Below are 18,163 nucleotides of genomic sequence, written 5' to 3'. Positions count from 1 at the left end.
TTTTTGTTTTGTTTTTTATTAGATTTCTATTTTTTGGGTTTAGGATCGTAGATTAACCTAGTCATAATTGTGAACAACTACTTAAATTGTTTGAATGGGTGTTACAATGTTTTGTAATGGTGAGATTATAATCTCAACCAAACCTTCATGTCCATGATAAGTTGAAGAGTGTGTTTTAATCTTTAGCTGGGGTGTGATACATAATTTAAGAACATGGGGTGTAATAAGTAAAAGTTGGGGTGCCAATAGCAGCTCTCCTTTTTTTTATTTCTTTTCTTCATTTTGGTGTCAGCTTTAGCAAACCAAGTATAAATTATGGCATATGTGAAATGCACAAGGAGAAGCCAAGCCCATCGTTACAAGTTGATTACTCTGTTTTTGGAATCATAAAAACAATATGGAACATAAAATTAAAGATAGAATTAGGGACAAGTACCATGTAAGCCTAGTTTTTGAAATATTGGATCAAATAGTCCTCCAAATGAGAATCCAGACCACTTAAGACATACTTTTTAAAACATTGGACTTATAAAGATATTTTGAAATAATTTTTAACTAAATACCATAACTATCCTTTTGAACAAATATCCAACAAATTAATGTAGTTGCCTCATCTTACCCTTCCAAATTATGATGAATATTAGAAATACCCCTATGAATTTTAAAAATGATGACAAGCCCCTTGACATCAATTTATATATATATATATAGATTGTATAGCAACCCATTAAAATACTAAATGGTGTGTAGTGACCCTGCGTGTAAACATAGGATAACCCACCATGACTTTTGGGTACATGACTTTTGGGTACTAGTAAGTAAATGGAGTTAGAAGGATAAGCGTGGACACATTAATAATAAGTATTCATCATTAAAAAGAAATATACTATCTCATTCAAGAAATATACTATCTCAAAGAAACTCATTTCCTCACCTTGAACCGACTCCCTAGGAGTGAAACAACGTATCCACTAGTAATCTTGTGGTCTCCAACAGAAGACTCCAGGCTGAAATCTATCTCAGGCATTGATGTGAATGCATACCATAACTGATCAGAAGGAGCTGGCTTTATATGCAACCTCACTGTTCCTCGAATTGATGCAACCCTTATTTTCAAGGAGAGGGGAACCTTTGATTTGGAAAAAGATTAGTTTAGAGTTTCAAAGGATTTGACTTCTACATTACATGAAGTACAAGAAAAGCATTGTATTTCTTTTATTGAATAAAGCTAGTATATTGCCACATCACACACACTTCAAAAAAAAAGAAGGGGGAAGTCACAAGAGTTTTATAATTGTGATCAACCCTGTTAGCATTGAACCAACGAAAATGGGCTAGACATCTTCTACTATCAGACCATAGATAAAGCAAACAAAAAGAATTTACAACCCATATAGAGGAAAAGAAAATGTGGAACATTCTCTTGGAGGAGTTTCTAGGATGCGGTAGGAACTTATAGCTCTCTTCCCAGAACCATTTCGACTTCAGAGTCTATTTCTGACATCTTGGAAATGAAAACATTTTCTGGAAATATTTCAGTAAGTGTGAAAATTAACACAACTATGGAAATGATGGAAATATTATGAAATAATGGAAATGTTAAGGAAGTTCTCAATGAAAGTGTAGCAAATGATAAAAAAGATGTGAAGACTCACAAATAAGCCAAACCATAACACAACTATAAGGAGTGTGGGAATGAAGATCAGTAGCATTCCTCCACATGTTGGCATATATACACAACCAAAAACATGTTTCTTCATGGAAAAAGGAGAATAATAATGCCACATTAAATAAACACCTTAATATGTAAAATACTACCTTAAATGAACATATTATTAACTACAACATAAATAAGTATAGTTTTATTAATTTCCACACTGCTATATAGCCGTTACATTTTTTTTAATACATACAAATAAGTTACAAATATATTAACTAATTTGAACATAGATGATTGAATGTGCATACTTATATAAACGTACTACTATGCTTATAATATGAATTGATCTATTTCTTTTCACTCCTCTTTCAAAATTTCTAAGAAATCTCTTACAAAGTAAAGACCATCTCTCTTCTATCTTTCTCTAATGGAGGAATTCTTCTTCCCCCTTTTGAAAACTCTTCCTCCCCTATGTATAGATCTATCCAATGTACAATCATTTCTTTCATATCCATTACTGCCATGGCATACCCTTATCCATCACTGACATGGCATGTGACGCGACAAAAAATATCAAAATAACGTCTTTGGTATAGCATAAGTATAGCTGCTTCAACTTTCAAAGAGCAGAACAATCGCTACCAATGCAACCACTAAAATAATAAACAGAATGAGCAAATATAGTGAACAACAAGACAACTTGTGCCTTATGTATTTGTACTTAAACAACTGTACAAACGAACCCACTTGTTATGCATGAATGTGGATATGTGGTACAAGGTATCCCTAGTCCATCATCTCAGACGAATACTACCTTCATTTATGCACTTAGGGATTGAGCCACTTTGAACTATAACATCTCCATTCCAATGTTATGGTTAAGAGGATAGATACATTGTTTAGAAATTACTTATGGGATGACATAGAAAAGTCTTACAAATAGTAACGAATTAAGTGGGAAAATGTTTGTACACCCGAGAGGATTTGAGCTCTAGGAATTAGGAAAGAAAAGGTGATGAACAAGGCGCTTATTCAGATGTGGATCTAGATATTTCGATTTCTTGAATGGGTTCATTGTTAATATGGGTCTGGAGTGTGAAGAGATGTTTAGAGTGAGGGCTCTGATTTCACGAAAGGAATTAACTTTAAGGTGAGTAGCGGAAATGGGTCCGATTTCTGAAGGATCTATGGTGTGTGTAGCTAATACTTATAAGCCAATTCTAGGATGTATTTCTCTCATTTAAGAACATCAGCTGGTTCAAAGCTTCACAAGATAGCACAGTGAGGAGCTTTCTTGGAACTTGGGTTCAAAAAATAAAAAAATAAAAAAATAAAAAAATAAAAAAACCGAATGTTTGGGAATATGGAATTAATTGTTCGTCTGATAGAATATCTATCATGTTATCCCATCATGCTAAATTTTTTAAGGATCTATGTTGTGTGTAGCCAATTCTTATAAGCAAATTATGGGATGTATTTCTCTCATTTAAGGACATCAACTAGTTCAAAGCTTCACAATAGCACAGTGAGGAGCTTTCTTGGAACCTAGGTTCAAAAAATAAAAAAATAAAAAAACCGAATGTTTGGGAATATGGAATTAATTGTATGTCTGATAGAGTATCTATCATGCTAAATTGTTGAAGGATCTATGTAGTGTATTGTTGATTCTTATAAGCCAATTCTGGGATGTATTTCTCTCATTTAAGAACATTAGTTGGTTCAAAGCTTCACAAGATAGCATAGTGAGGAGTTTCCTTGGAACCTGGGTTAAAAGAAAAACCAAATGTCTAGGAATATGGAATTAATTGTTCATCTGATAGAGTATCTATCATGTTATCCCATCATGTTAAATTTTTGAAGGATCTATGTTGTATGTAGCCAATTTTTATAAGCAGATTCTGGGATGTATTTCTCTCATTTAAGAACGTCAGCTAGTTCAAAGCTTCACAAGATAGCACAATAAGGAGCTTTCTTGGAACCTGGGTTCAAAAAATAAAAAAACCGAATGTCTGGGAAATCATGTTATCCCATCATGCTAAATTTTTGAAGGGTCTATGTTGTGTGTAGCCGATTCTTATAAGCCAATTATGCGATGTATTTCTCTCATTTAAGAACATCATCTGGTTCAAAGCTTCACAAGATAGAATAACGAAGAGCTTTCTTGAAACTTGGGTTCAAAAAATAAAAAAATAAAAAAACCAAATGTCTGGGAATATGGAATTAATTGTATGTCTGATAGAGTATCTATCATGCTAAATTGTTGAAGGATTTATGTTGTGTATAGCCGATTCTTATAAGCCAATCCTGTGATGTATTTATCTCATTTAAGAACATCAGTTGGTTCAAAGCTTCACAGGATAGCATATCGAGGAGTTTCCTTGGAACCTGAGTTAAAAGAAAAATCCAATGTCTGGGAATATGGAATTAATTGTTTGTCTGATAGAGTATCCATCATGTTATCCCATCATGCTAAATTTTTTAAGGATCTATGTTGTGTGTAGCCAATTTTTATAAGCAAATTCTGGGATGTATTTCTCTCATTTAAGAACATCAGCTAGTTCAAAGCTTTACAAGATAGCACAGTGAGGAGTTTTCTTGGAACCTGGGTTCAAAAAATAAAAAAATAAAAAAACCAAATGTTTGGAAAATCATGTTATCCCATCACGCTAAATTTTTGAAGGGTTTATGTTGTGTGTAGCCGATTCTTATAAGCCAATTATGGGATGTATTTCTCTCATTTAAGAATATCATCTGGTTCAAAGCTTCACATGATAGAATAGTGAGGAGCTTTCTTGGAACCTGAGTTCAAAAAATAAAAAATAAAAAAACCGAATGTCTGGGAATATGGAATCAATTGTTTGCTTGATAGAGTTTCTATCATGTTATCCCATCATGCTAAATTTTTTGCTTCACTTGTAAAGGAATAATGAAAAAATCAATAATCTTCCGCTTCATTGAAATATTACTTGAAGGGTATTTCATATTTCTTTTTTGCATTCTACATGTATATGATTCTCCCATTTTCGATTAAATTAATGTTCCATATTAGGCCCTTTCCATTAGAGGTATGATTCTTTGGGGAAATCTTGCATTTGAGGTGTATTTGTCTATCTAGATAGCATAATCAAAGAATTTTTTTTATGAGGAGTAGAAATCCCTTTAAACATAATTTTGGGGGTCAAATCCTATATGTTTAGCGTAGCGGAAACGCGTAAATCAATAGATTCGATAAGTTGTGTTTAATGGAACACTCAAAATTAATTTGAATCAATAGATTCAATTAATAAACAAGAAAGCTAAAAAGTAATTAAGAGAGAAAAGATAATTAAATTGTTATGTACTGATTGATTGTTTTAATTTTCGGATTTGAAGCCCTTATATAGATAACTCCATCATAACAACTTATAATCCTACTAAAATACTAAAAATTTACATTCATAACTTATCTATAACATAATACTAACTTTCTAATCCCATTAGAACTCAAATTGGACACTTCTAAGCACTTCTAATTATAGTCTAAATAATAAACACAAATTTAAACAAAAATAGAAACAAACACCGAATAGTACTACTAAAGAAACTAAAAAATAGAAATCCAAATACAACTAGAAAATATAAACAGATCCTAATAGAATTAGAAAACTACTTAGAATTGTAGATGTCCTACATCAGGCCCCTATTCTTGAAGAGAACTCGTTCTCGAGTTCGACACAGATAAAGAAACTCCAACATCGGGAGAATAAGTAAAGATATCCTTCATTGTAAAATTCCTATGCTTGTCGGCAAAATGTTTGTATTTGGCTGGTTGAGAAGGCTTCGGTTTGGCATATGAGGGATGCAAAACAACCTTCACTTTATTGTGCATGAAGGAGTAGGTGTTGGCTTTCCTACTGTATGTAACATCCTTGTCGTGGACCCGAGGGCAGCCTAAAAGTATGTGGCAAGTGCACATAGGGACAATGTCACATAAAATTTGATCCATGTAGGTACCTATCCTGAATGCAAGGTTGCACTGTTGAGTGCTTGCTTTTGGTATTCATCATCAACCCAACCTATTGAATAAGGTTTAAGGTGTGCAGTTTTGGGCAGCTTGATAGTTTTTACCATATGCGACGAGATAATGTTCTTGCTACTCCCACTGTCAATGATCAACTGGTACAACTTATCTTGAACTCTGCAAGTGTTGTGGAACAAGTAATACCTTGTGGAATGATCAACATGTTGGATGGAAAGAAGGTTGTGAATTACACAAGAAAGATGTTCTCCATCTTCATCATATCCATATGCATCATAAACCACAACTCCATCGTCATCTCCAACATTATCAACAACATCCCAATGTTCACATTCGGCCTCCGCAACTAGGGTTTGTCGACTACGACACACCTCGGAGGTGTTACCTGATTTGCCACACTTTAACCACTTGTTTAGCTTGGAATGTGCATAAGGGTTGGTCAGTTTAGGTTTAGAAGGGGGTAGTTGATTGTTGTTGTTGGTTTGATTGGGGTAAGAAGGGGTGGAATTAAAGTTGGTTTGGGGTTAGAATGAAGGTTTCGGGTGATTGGGAGGAGGAGGTAGAGGATGGGAGGTGGAGACATGTGTAGATGGCTCATGTTGGGCTTGATTTTCAGGTAGAGAAGTGCCTTAAGAAGGAGAGGCAGATTGATGGTAATTGGTTCGACAATTATTATTGTAGGAAGACTTAGAAAAGGACTTGAGTTCGATCATGAAAGACTCTACCTTCAATGCATTGTTGATGGTGACATGAAGAGAAATATGCTAGTGAGTAGCCAATTTCTTTTGGATATTCCTATTAAGTCCATTTAGAAAACGGCGAATAGTTTGTTCTTCATTCTCATGCAACTCATTCCTTGAAAGAAGTCGGGAGAATTCGCCCACGTACTCTTTAACACTTTGAAAGCCCTGCCTACAATTTTGTAGGTTAATAAAGAGGGTTTGGATGTAATTCGGGGGTAAATACCTTTGCTTCAGCAATTGTTTCATGACTGGCCATTGTTCCACTTGCCTAATACCTTGACATAGTCGATCCCGTTGGAGATGGTTCCACCAAGATGATGCTATCCCGATTAACTTAAAAAAATCACAAGTTTGACCTTCTTATCCTCCGAAATTCCCATGTAATCGAAAAAGCTTTCAACACTGAAGATCCAATCAAGGAAATCTTCAATGTGCAAGAGCCCATTGAAGGTAGGAATGTTTGCCTTAAGCCTATATTCAAAAAGCCTCTCTTGTTGTCCAATGTTACGAGGATGTGGGGATGGATTATGCATGAACATGCATTCAACCTCCTCAAAATCGTGGAAAGACTGATTTGCGAGGAGGGGATAATGGTCTCCTCTTGCATTAGGATCGCGATATGGAATGGGTGAGTATGGGGAGGGTTAGGGGCAAGTCTATCATGGTTAAAATAGGGATGTTTAGTAAGAGGAGGGGCAGTATAAGGATCAAATTCATCTATGTAATCCACATACAGGGTTGTTATGGTCCTTGAGGGTTCATTGAAGTTGTTTGATAGGTTTTGAAGAGTATTTGGAAGGTTAGGTTCATGAAAAACATGTTGTGAAGGCTGATATGTAGTTGTTGGAAAGTGTAGGATTTGATTTTGATGGTATAGGAATGATGCGGTATGGCTAGAAGGTTGAAGGAGGGCAGTATGAGGTGTGAATTATCCAATTTGGGCAAAACCAAAATTATGGGTAAGGTTATGGTTTTAAGGGAATTCAGCGTCTCTAGAAGAGCTTCTAGGGGCTGAATTATGAAGGGAATTACAGGAGGGATTGTGGGAATCCTTTGGGTCTTCATCTCCAAAAGTTTTCTTACCTTTCTCCTCTCAATGGTGTTGAGAACTACGCTTTGAACACTGGATTCCAACATAGCAATAATTTTGTTAGCGATGCTTTCTTTAAACTTCTCCAATTTGACTTCCAATTGAGCTTCTAGATAAGATTTTCTAACAAAATCACCTTCACCAAACATCTTTTATGGATCGTAGCAAGAGCTCTGATACCATTTGACGTAGTGGAAGCGTGTGAATCAATAGATTTGATAGGTTGTGATCAATGGAACACTCAAAATTAATTTGAATCAATAGATTCAATTGATAAGATAAACAAATAATAGCTTGAAAGAAAATAAAGTATAGAGCTAAAAAGTAATTATAAGAGAGAAAAGATAATTAAATTTCTATTGTTTTAATTTTCATATTTGAAGCTCCTTATATAGATAACTCCATCATAACAACTTATAATCCTACTAACATTCTAAAACTAAGCACTTCTAATAATAGTCTAAATAATAAAAACGAATTTAAACAAAAATAGAAACTAACATGGAATAGTATTAAAGTAACTAAAAAATAAAAATCCTAATAGAACTAGAAAATAGAAATAAATCCTAATAGAATTAGAAAACTACTTAGAATTGTAGATGTCCTACATCAACGTTTATTTATACCAAGATACAAAAGGAATTTAGGGGATTATTCTTTGAATTCACATAGGACTCGTGTGATTGACCATGTTTTCAACTAGTTTAGTTTCAAATTCTTTTGTATTGGTAATTCTTCTCAACCCCCATCTTTGTTTTGTTCTTTAATAACAAGCATTTATATCCATAAAAAACATAGAAATGTGCACAATAAATAGATAAGGAAAAGTAAATGCCCACACTCATATAGAGAAATTATTACAAACCTGTGAAACTTGATTGGCCATGGAATTTATGATAGACTTCCACCGTGATCCGTAATTTGACTTCCAATTGGTGCTCTTTGATTTTTTCATCCCATCTGCAACATAACCATGTTCACAAACTTTGATTCAATAATCAGGGCCATGTTGTGAAATCAACTTTGGTACATAAAATACATTGCATAGGTGTTTTATCTAGTAATTGCTTATATGTACAGTTTTTTATTTTTAAAGTAAAAAATTCTTACAAGCATAAAATCTATTTTAAATACATTTTTTGTGTATTCTTTAAGTCCTCTTAATATTACTCTAATAACCATTTGGATTGCAAAAAGAAGAAAGTCAAACTGCCATTCGTATGCACACTGGACGATAGGTTAATGAAAGACTATGACAAAAAATTACACATACCAAACATCCATGAAACATATATACATGATAACATGAAATACTAAGTATGTATTTGTCCCTCTTCTGTACATCAAATAGTGTTTGCTGGTATGAAGGATAGATTTTGCACTTCTAATTGCTTTTACATTGTGATGTATGAATATCCATCTTGTAGGTTATGTTAAGAGTATTAGCTATGGAGTATTGTAATAAGATGTATCACATCAAATCAGGTCTAGGTAGATCTAACAAGATCTTATCCTAATCAAATCATAATCCTAACCAAACCTGCCGATGATTTGGTGTATCAAGATACACCTTATTACAATGCTCCATATCTAATACTACATCCTCCCTCAAACTCATGGTGATTGGGGATCAGCAATCAATGTGGGTTTGTTGAAATCAATGGCCTCAGAGATCAAGATCATCGAAGAAGAGTCGCCAATGCGAAATGCACGTTGTAGAAGACGACATCCCAATGATCATATAGCTTAAAACAAATCAAATCAAATCACCTCAAATATAAATGGACAACCTAGAAAATAAATATTATCGAATGACCTCTTTTGGGCCTTGAAATGGGTTCAAAGTAGGCTTCATCCATCATGGGCTCAATCATTGGTCATTCCCTTTATAATGGGTCAAAATACATCAACTAATAAAATTGCGGATAAGATCTTTTCTACTTAAAATTTTTCCCTTTAACAACATCTCCCATGGGTATATTGGGTTGTGAGAGGGGAACCATTCCTACCTGGAGCCCTACTTCTCCACCTAGATAACATTGATGGCGTGAACGGCACCTATGGATGACATAGGTGGACGAACGCAGTGGACGCCGCCTATGGATGACGTAAGTGGACGTCGCCCATGGATGACGTAAGTGGACAGGCGCTTGGGGATGGTGCCTATGGACGACATAGTCTGACATAGGTGGACATCACCTATGGACAATGTAAGTGGACATCACCCATGGATGGCGTAGGTGATTGGCACCTATGGACGGCATAGGTAGACGCCGCCTATAGAAATGTTCGCCGATGGAACGAGTCAAAGGAGAAGATAAAGGAGGAGGATCCAAGAGATAGAGAAAGAGAGAGAGAGAGAGAGACCTCCTTTGTGAGAGAGGAAAATGGGGAAAGATCCAGCCCCTTCTATGATGCCCTGAAGCTCTCTTTTATAGGCGGATAAACATTAAGTTACTAAAATGCCCCTCCCATGACCCATAAAGTAACAAATTCGTTAGATATAATGTTAGAATTTACGATCACGCGGGTCGTAAGATCCCTTGGCCTCCAAACCTATGTTATATTTGTCGCCCCACATTGACTATGTTTGTGCCACCTCATGTACAATCAGTCCGCATGGCATATACGTGGCACAATTCATTTTTGAGTATCGACAGCCTCTTTTGGGTCTTATATTATCTCAATGTGGCTCCATTGCGGGCAATATCATTGACCTTAATTTGAGTTTTCATCAATCCATAAACTTCTTTAAAAAAAATGATGGGTTGAACCATACAAATTGCCAATATTTGATCTTGGGTTAGTTTATCAAGAGGCTTACAGAATGAAAAGTAGGACTTGGCCATGAAAAATGCGATAACTTGGATTGAAAACAAGTATGACACAAAGGGTTTTAGTATGTGATTTAGAAGGGACCAATAAGGGGGCACACGTTGTTTGTATGTAACATCATCCAAAATAATTTGTGCTTTTAAGTGGCTGGTCGGATGGGCTCATCTATAATGGTTCAATCTCAATGGTCTAGATTTTAACGGAAGATGGATGGATGCGAAGAACTGTAGAAAGTAAATTGTCAAGTTCTCAATGAGAGCTTGCCAAAATATTTATAATAATGAAGGTGAATGAACATAAATGCCTTTACATAGAAGAATAGAAAATTAGAAAAACAAAAATAAAGACATTTTCAATACTTCCCCTCAAGATAGTGCAAATATATCAACTAAGCCCAACTTTGACAAGTTGAGAATTGGTCATAGAGAGACCAACATACTTCGTAAGCATATCGGCAAACTAATATGAAGAATATACAAATACTGTCTGAAGGGCACCAGATCGTACTTTCTCCTTGAGAAAGTGAACTTCAACCTCTATATGCTTGGTTCTCTTTTGAAGCATAAAGTCAAAAACAAGTACAATAAAGACTTATTATCGCAAAACAGAGTAGAGGAACCAGAAACAAGAAATCCCAATTCCGTCAGTAAATATCAAAATCAAATAAGCTCACAAGTGCCAAGGGCCATAGCGTGATACTCAACTTTAGTAAAAGAACAAGAAACTACACTCTATTTCTTACTTTTCCACGAGATTAAGTTACCACTATGGAAAGTAAAAAACCACAAAGATCTCTTATCCGTAATAGAACCAACATAATCAGCATTAGTGAAGCAGGACAGATGAGTTGAGCAGTAGACAAATAAAAAGGCTCAAGATCAGGACGCGACTTCAAGTAGCGAAGAATACGATAAACGACATCAAGATGAGAAGTATGCAAAACATGTATAAACTGACTGAGCACACTCACTGCAAAGGTCAAATTTGGTATAGTATTAGTCAGATAAATCAGACGTCCTACAAGTCTCTGATTAGAGGAGAGATGAGATTATATGATGTCAGATTCATTATAATCCATATGAGAGGAAACAAGACAACAACCAAGCATACCAATATTATGAAGAAGGTCCAATGTGTATTGGCACTGAGATAGCGAAATACCACGACGAGAGCGGATCACTTCTATCCCCAAGAAGTACTTAAGAGGACCCAAGTCCTTAACTTCAAAAGCACAATCCAATATCATTTTCACCCTATCAATTCACTGGGCATCATCTCCAATAAAGATAATATCATCTACATAAACCAGAACAATAGTACAATGACCATCCTATCTTCGATGAACAAAACATGTATGACCTAAGTGACATATGGAAAAACCCATAAATAAAATGACCTCATAAAAGCGGTGAAATCAAATGCGCGAAGACTGCTTTAGCCCACACAAAGATTTGAGAATGCGACATACATTCCCATAATACTCCCCCTGAATACGAAATCCAAGAGGGGGCCCATATATATGACCTCAGTTAGATCACCATTCAAAAAGGCATTCTTCACATCCAATTGGTAAAGAGGTCATGAGGGACATACAGCCAAAGAGATAAGGAGGCGAACAATAGAAAGTTTAGCTAACGGGGCAAATGTAGCATTAAAATCCTTTCCTAAAATCTGAGTAAATTCATTAGCAATTAGGCGGGCCTTGTGTCAATCAACAATGCCATTTGCAAGATACTTAACAGTGAAAACCCATTTACACCCAATAGTCTGCTCCCCAAAAGAAAAGGGAACAGGCTCCCAGGTATGATTCTTCTGCAAAGCATCCATCTTAGTAGCCATAACTACAGTCTATTGAGAGTCTCGTAGAGCCTCTGAAACAAATAGAAGCAGTGGCACTAAGGTAACCTGACAATGAGAGTCTTTGATAGGAAACAAACTGGGTAATAAGGTGATCAGTAACACATGCCTCCGCCTAACTTTGCAAAGTTATTAAATATTTTCAATGATAATAAAATAAATAAAAATCTAGTTTTATTTTGTTTATTTGGTGTCTTTTCCAATCAGGTAAGGTAAAGTGGTTATGACTTTTGAGAATAGACATAGAACTTATTTGATTGGTTCAAATACCTATTGTGAATATGTTGTACTAATTGGCCAAAAAACACCTTATATGTTAGTTGGGAAAAGACATGTCTCTACCCAATTTTAATCCAAACCATTGGATTTAAAAGGTGTCTCTTGAGAAAGAAATCATTGATTTATTACATGTCTCTTGAGAAAAGGTACCTATTGACCGAAGTGTTATTTGGGTGTCTATTTAAACCACCACTTGCTTCTTTTGTTGGACGCTTGAAAAAATCCAAAAAATATTAGTTTAATATTTTGTTTTTTAAAGAGCATCATCAATATTAGAAAAGTGTGATCGGATTGTATACAATCCGTATCATAGTATTTCTTCGATCCAAAAGGCTTTATTGTACCTTCAAGGAAATTTCTCTACACCCTTTGTGCACTTCAAATCAAGATCTAAAGGGGAGAAATATTGTCTAAAAGATATTGTTTTCCAAGCCTTAAAATCCTTGATGATTGAATTTTTTTTGCTTATTATTTTTCTCCCTCCATAAGAAAATTTTCCAAGATTTTTAGACAGTACTCTTCTTGTTCTAATGGAGGGATCAATAGCTTAGTCAATCCCAGTGATGAATCAAGATCTGGTTCATCTTGATTGTTTTGATGGACAAAACTTTACTAGGTGGCAAGAATAGGTTATGTTCTTTCTCACATCTTTTAAGCTTGCTTATGTTCTTGAAGATGACCTAGAAGAAATTCCAAAACCCACTCCAGAAGATGAGGAAATTAAGAAGCGACTCAAAAGAAAAAAAAGACGGATTTCTATGTAGAGGACTCATTCTGAACGCCCTATCCAACTCAGTTTATAGTGTGCATAGATCATTGCCAATGGCAAAACAATTGTGGGATGCTCTTCACAACAAATGCCGTATTGAAGAGGTAACATAAAAAAAAATTATTTCTAATTATATGGATTTTAAAATGATCAATGACAAATCGATTTTAGCACAAGTGCATGAAATTCAACAAATTGTTTGTGATCTTAAAATTGTCGGTATAGAACTTAAAGAATAACTACAAAAAGAAACTCAAACACAAAGAACGGAATCGTACTTTGGAGTCCCTTCAACATCATCTTCGTATTGAAGAAGATTCTCGCATTCGCGATTGTAGAAAAATTGAATTTATTGAGAATTCTTGGATGATCATTACAAATGCCCCAATAGTGGTATTTATAGACCAACTATCCTATTACAAGAATAATCTAGAACTTCAAGAATATTCTAGAATAATAAACAACTATCCTATTGTAGAACATTACAAGAATATTCTAGAAAGTTAAGAGTAATCAAGAATAATCAAGAAGAATATCCTATTTTCTTGATTCTATGAGATCAGATTTCCGGATTCTTCTACACTCCCCCTCAAGTTGGTGCATAGATGTCAATCATGCCCAACTTGCTTATCAGATGTTCAAAGTTAGGTCTAGCAAGCCCCTTAGTCAAGATGTCGGCTGTTTGCTGACTAGAAGGCACAAACGGCAAGCAAACAGTTCCAGCTTCAATTTTTTCCTTAATGAAATGTCGATCAATCTTAATGTGCTTCGTCCTATCATGCTGGACAGGATTGTGAGCAATACTTATTGCAGCCTTATTGTCGCAGTACAGCTTCAGAGGAAGTTCCACAGTCATCTTGAGTTGTTCGAGGATTCTGTATATCCACAATACCTCACAGATCCCTTGAGCCATTGCTCTAAACTCAGCCTCTGCGCTACTTCTGGCAACAACATTTTGCTTCTTGCTTCGCCAGGTAACCAAGTTTCCCCACAAAAAGGTGCAATACCCTGAAGTAGATCTCCTGTCATTCACTGAACCTGCCCAATCTGCATCAGTAAATACCTTAACACTCCTTTGATTTGTCTTTTTGAAAAACAGACCTTTTCTAGGAGTAGACTTTAAATATCTCAAAATTCGATAGACCGCCTCGAGGTGTTCTTCATAAGGTGCGTGCATAAATTGACTAACAACACTGACGGAGAAGGCAATATCCGGTCGAGTATGAGATAAATAGATTAGTTTTCCAACCAATCTCTGGTATCTACCAGTATCAATAGGAACACTTCCCTCTTCCCAAAGCTTTACATTGGGATCCATGGGAGTCTCAGCCGGTCTGCAACCACTTAACCCGGTTTCCTTTAAAAGATCAAGAATATACTTTCGTTGAGAGACAACGATTCCTTTCCTTGAACGAGCAACTTCCATGCCAAGGAAATATCTTAGTGCTCCCAAATCCTTGATTTCGAATTCTAAAGCAAGGCTCTTCTTCAATCTCTCTATTTCGATCACATCATCACCTGTGAGAATAATATCATCAACATAAACTATTAGCACAGCAACCTTTCCTTCATGAGAAAACTTGAAAACAAGGTATGATCAGCTTGTCCTTGAGAATATCCTTGTTTTTTGACAGACTGTGTGAACTTCTCAAACCAAGCCCTTGGAGACTGTTTGAGACCATACAAGGACTTTTTTAGTTTGCATATCTTGAGCCAAACTTCTCCTCAAAGCCCGGTGGACTATCCATGTACACTTCTTCCTCCAAGTCACCGTTGAGGAAGGCATTCTTCACATCTAGTTGTTGCAAGGGCCAATCCAGATTAGCAGCAATAGATAAAAGTACTCTCACCGTGTTTAATTTTGCAACAGGAGCAAAAGTCTCAGAATAATCAATGCCATATGTCTGGGTGAATCCCTTTGCCACCAACCTAGCCTTGTATCTTTCCACTGAACCATCAGAGTTGTACTTCACAGTGAAGACCCATTTACAACCCACAGTGGTCTTCCCAGCTAGCAATGCCTCAACACTCCAAGTATTGTTCTTCTCAAGAGCTTTCATCTCTTCAAGTACTGCTTCCTTCCACTTTGGAACCTTTAGAGCCTCCTGTACACTATTAGGAATTTCTACACTGGACAATTGAGAGGTAAAAGCAGCAAGAGATGATGACAATTTCGAGTATGATACAAATTTAGACAGTGGATGACTAGTATAAGATCTAACCCCTTTACGAAGAGCTATAGGAATGTCTAAATCAGAAGGCTTAGACTGACTGTTGGAAAGAGAAAGAGAATTACCTGTAACAGACTCAGATTGTTGATTCGTCCTTGGTTCAGAATCATGGCTGTGCTGTAGAGTCAATTCGTCTTTCCTTTTCTTATGATTCTTCTTCAAGTAAACAATCCCTTTCCAAGTTCGGTCACCATCCTTGAATCTATTATCATGTTGTGACATTATAGTAGGTTGTTCCTTATTTTCGGTTTCCAAAATTTGTTGTTCAGAATTCTGATTTTTAAATTGTTTTTCAAATGTAGGTCTAGACTCAGGGGAAACATCACTCATAATAGGAGGATTTTCAAGGAATGAATCTTGGCCATTTACTGTAGGTGCAGAGATACTAAACTCAGATTCTTGCAGAGAGAAACACATCATCTGAGAGAAAAACATTGCCCGAGTTAAATGAATCTTCCTTAAAAATCTCCCCCTGAAGATGAATATCCTTAAAATATGGTTGTTTTTCAAAAAATGTAACATCCATTGTGACAAAAACATTTTTTCGATATCGGGTCAAAACATTTATAGCCTTTCTGAGTTGGGGAGTAACCAATGAAGACACATTTTATAGCTCTGGGCTCAAGTTTTCCAATTTTTCGATGTTCATGAACAAAAACCGTACAACCAAATATTTTTAAAGGTAGATCAGCAGAAAGTCTAGTAGTTGGAAAACAATTTGTGAAAACTTGGAAAGGAGTTCGAAATTGTAAAACTTTGGAGGGCATTCTGTTTATTAAGTACGCAGCAGTTAAAACAGCCTCTCCCCATAGATACTTGGGAACTTTAGTTGTAAAAAGTAATGCACGAGCCACCTCCAACAGATGTTTATTTTTTCTTTCTGCAACACCATTCTGTTGGGGTGTATCGATGCAAGAACTGTGATGAATTATTCCTTTTTCAAGAAAAAAATTTCCCAAGGTCGTGTTAAAATACTCTTTCCCATTATCACTCCTGAAAACTTGTATGTTAGTTTGAAATTGAGTCTGCACCATATTGTAAAAATTTTAAAAACGCGTTCGGCCTCTGATTTTTCTTTCAATAAATACACCCAGCAGAGTCGAGTATGATCATCCGTAAATGTGATGAACCATCTCTTGCTAGAAGGTGTACTTATCTTATTAGGACCCCAAACATCACTGTGAATAATAGTGAAAGGTTTTGATGGTTTATATGGTTGTGAAGGAAAAGATGTACGGTGGTGTTTTGCAAATTCACATATTTCACAATGAAACATAGATGGATCTTTATTGCCAAACAACTTAGGAAATAAATGTTTTAAATATTTGAAACTTGGATGACCTAATCTTAAATGCCATAACATAATATTATTATTGGAAACAGAAATAGATTCAAAGCAGGAACTTATTTGTTGAGATTGTCGCCTCGATTCAGATCCATCATCAAGGAAGTAGAGTCCTCCACTCTGTTTAGCACTGCCAATCATCCTCCCCGAGGTCAAATCCTGGAACACACAATGAGTTGGGAAAAAATTAGTTTGACAATTTTGATCACGGGCTAGCTTGCTGACAGACAAAAGATTACAGGAAAGTTTGGGAACGTGAAGAACATCGTGAAGAGTGAGTGATGGAGATACTATAATAGAACCTTTTCCTGCAATGACTGAAAGAGAGCCATCTGCAATCTTAATTTTCTGATTACCTGCACAAGGATTATACGAAGAAAAAAGATTTGACAACCCTGTCATATGATCGGTTGCACCTGAATCGATGATCCAGGTGCGATCAGGGTTGACACCAATGAGAGCTGTTTTCAGGTAATTACCTTTGTGAGCCAAAGAACAAGTAGGATTTTTCTGAGACTCGAGAATCTTGTACAGTTGGTCTATCTGCTCCTTGGTGAAACGAAACGAATTTGAAGAAGACTGCTGCTCTTGATCCGAGACACTGGCCTGAAGTGCACGCCCCGCTCCACCAGACTTCTTCTTCCAGTTTTGAGGCTTGCCATGAATTTTCCAACAGGTTTCCGTGTGTGCCACGGACGTTTGCAGTGATCGCACCACGGCCGTTCAGAACGCTTACCATCCTTCTTCACCTCCTCCTGAAAATCTCGAGTTACAAGGGCAGAACTTTCTACTTCCGAGTTAGTAGTACTAGGAACCGATTTGTTGTTAAGCATCACACTCTGCCGTGCTTCTTCTCTCCGAACATCTAAGAAGGCCTCACGAATTGTTGGCAGAGGAGTTTTCCCTAAAATTCGGCCCCGCACCTCGTCTAATTCTTTGTTAAGTCCTGCTAGGAACATAAATACACGATCATTCTCCTGTCGTTTCATGAACCGGACACTATCATTCACACACTCCCAGACATCATCATAACAGAAGTCTAACTCCTGCCACAATGTCATCAACTCGTTGTAGTAGGAGGTTACATCTCGGTCACCCTGTTTCGCGTGCCAAAGTTTGGATTTTAAACCAAAAATCTGCGAAGAATTTTCTAGATCGGAATACGTATCCCTGACTGCTTCCCAAACATCTTTGGCCGTCGGCAGGAACATGAAGGGCTTGCCAATTGCGGGTTCCATTGAGTTCACTAACCACGCAATAATCAAAGAATTTTCTGATTTCCAGGTCTTGAGAGTCGAATCTACATCGGCAGGTTTTGTCACTTCTCCTGTCAGAT

At 36.2% G+C, this 18,163-nt stretch overlaps 1 protein-coding gene across 1 annotated transcript in view; it reads right to left on the bottom strand.

The window, feature by feature from the left end:
- The window catches only part of LOC147401566 (uncharacterized), a 35,100-nt gene that overhangs the window by 1,036 nt on the left and 15,901 nt on the right, over positions 1–18,163 (bottom strand). Inside the window, exons 5-6 of the mRNA XM_086442885.1 lie at positions 8,377–8,471; positions 935–1,129 (exon numbers count right to left, since the gene is read on the bottom strand). Of these exons, the coding sequence (XP_086299011.1) occupies positions 935–1,129; positions 8,377–8,471 (290 nt within the window). The remainder of the gene's footprint in view (positions 1–934; positions 1,130–8,376; positions 8,472–18,163) is intronic.

The sequence above is a fragment of the Akebia trifoliata genome, chromosome 5 (assembly GCF_017979445.1).
Source record: "Akebia trifoliata isolate Shusen 1 chromosome 5, ASM1797944v1, whole genome shotgun sequence".
Taxonomy (NCBI): Eukaryota; Viridiplantae; Streptophyta; class Magnoliopsida; order Ranunculales; family Lardizabalaceae; genus Akebia; species Akebia trifoliata.
Note: the sequence above shows the minus strand (reverse complement) of the source record. Positions and strands in the feature narration are given on the sequence as shown.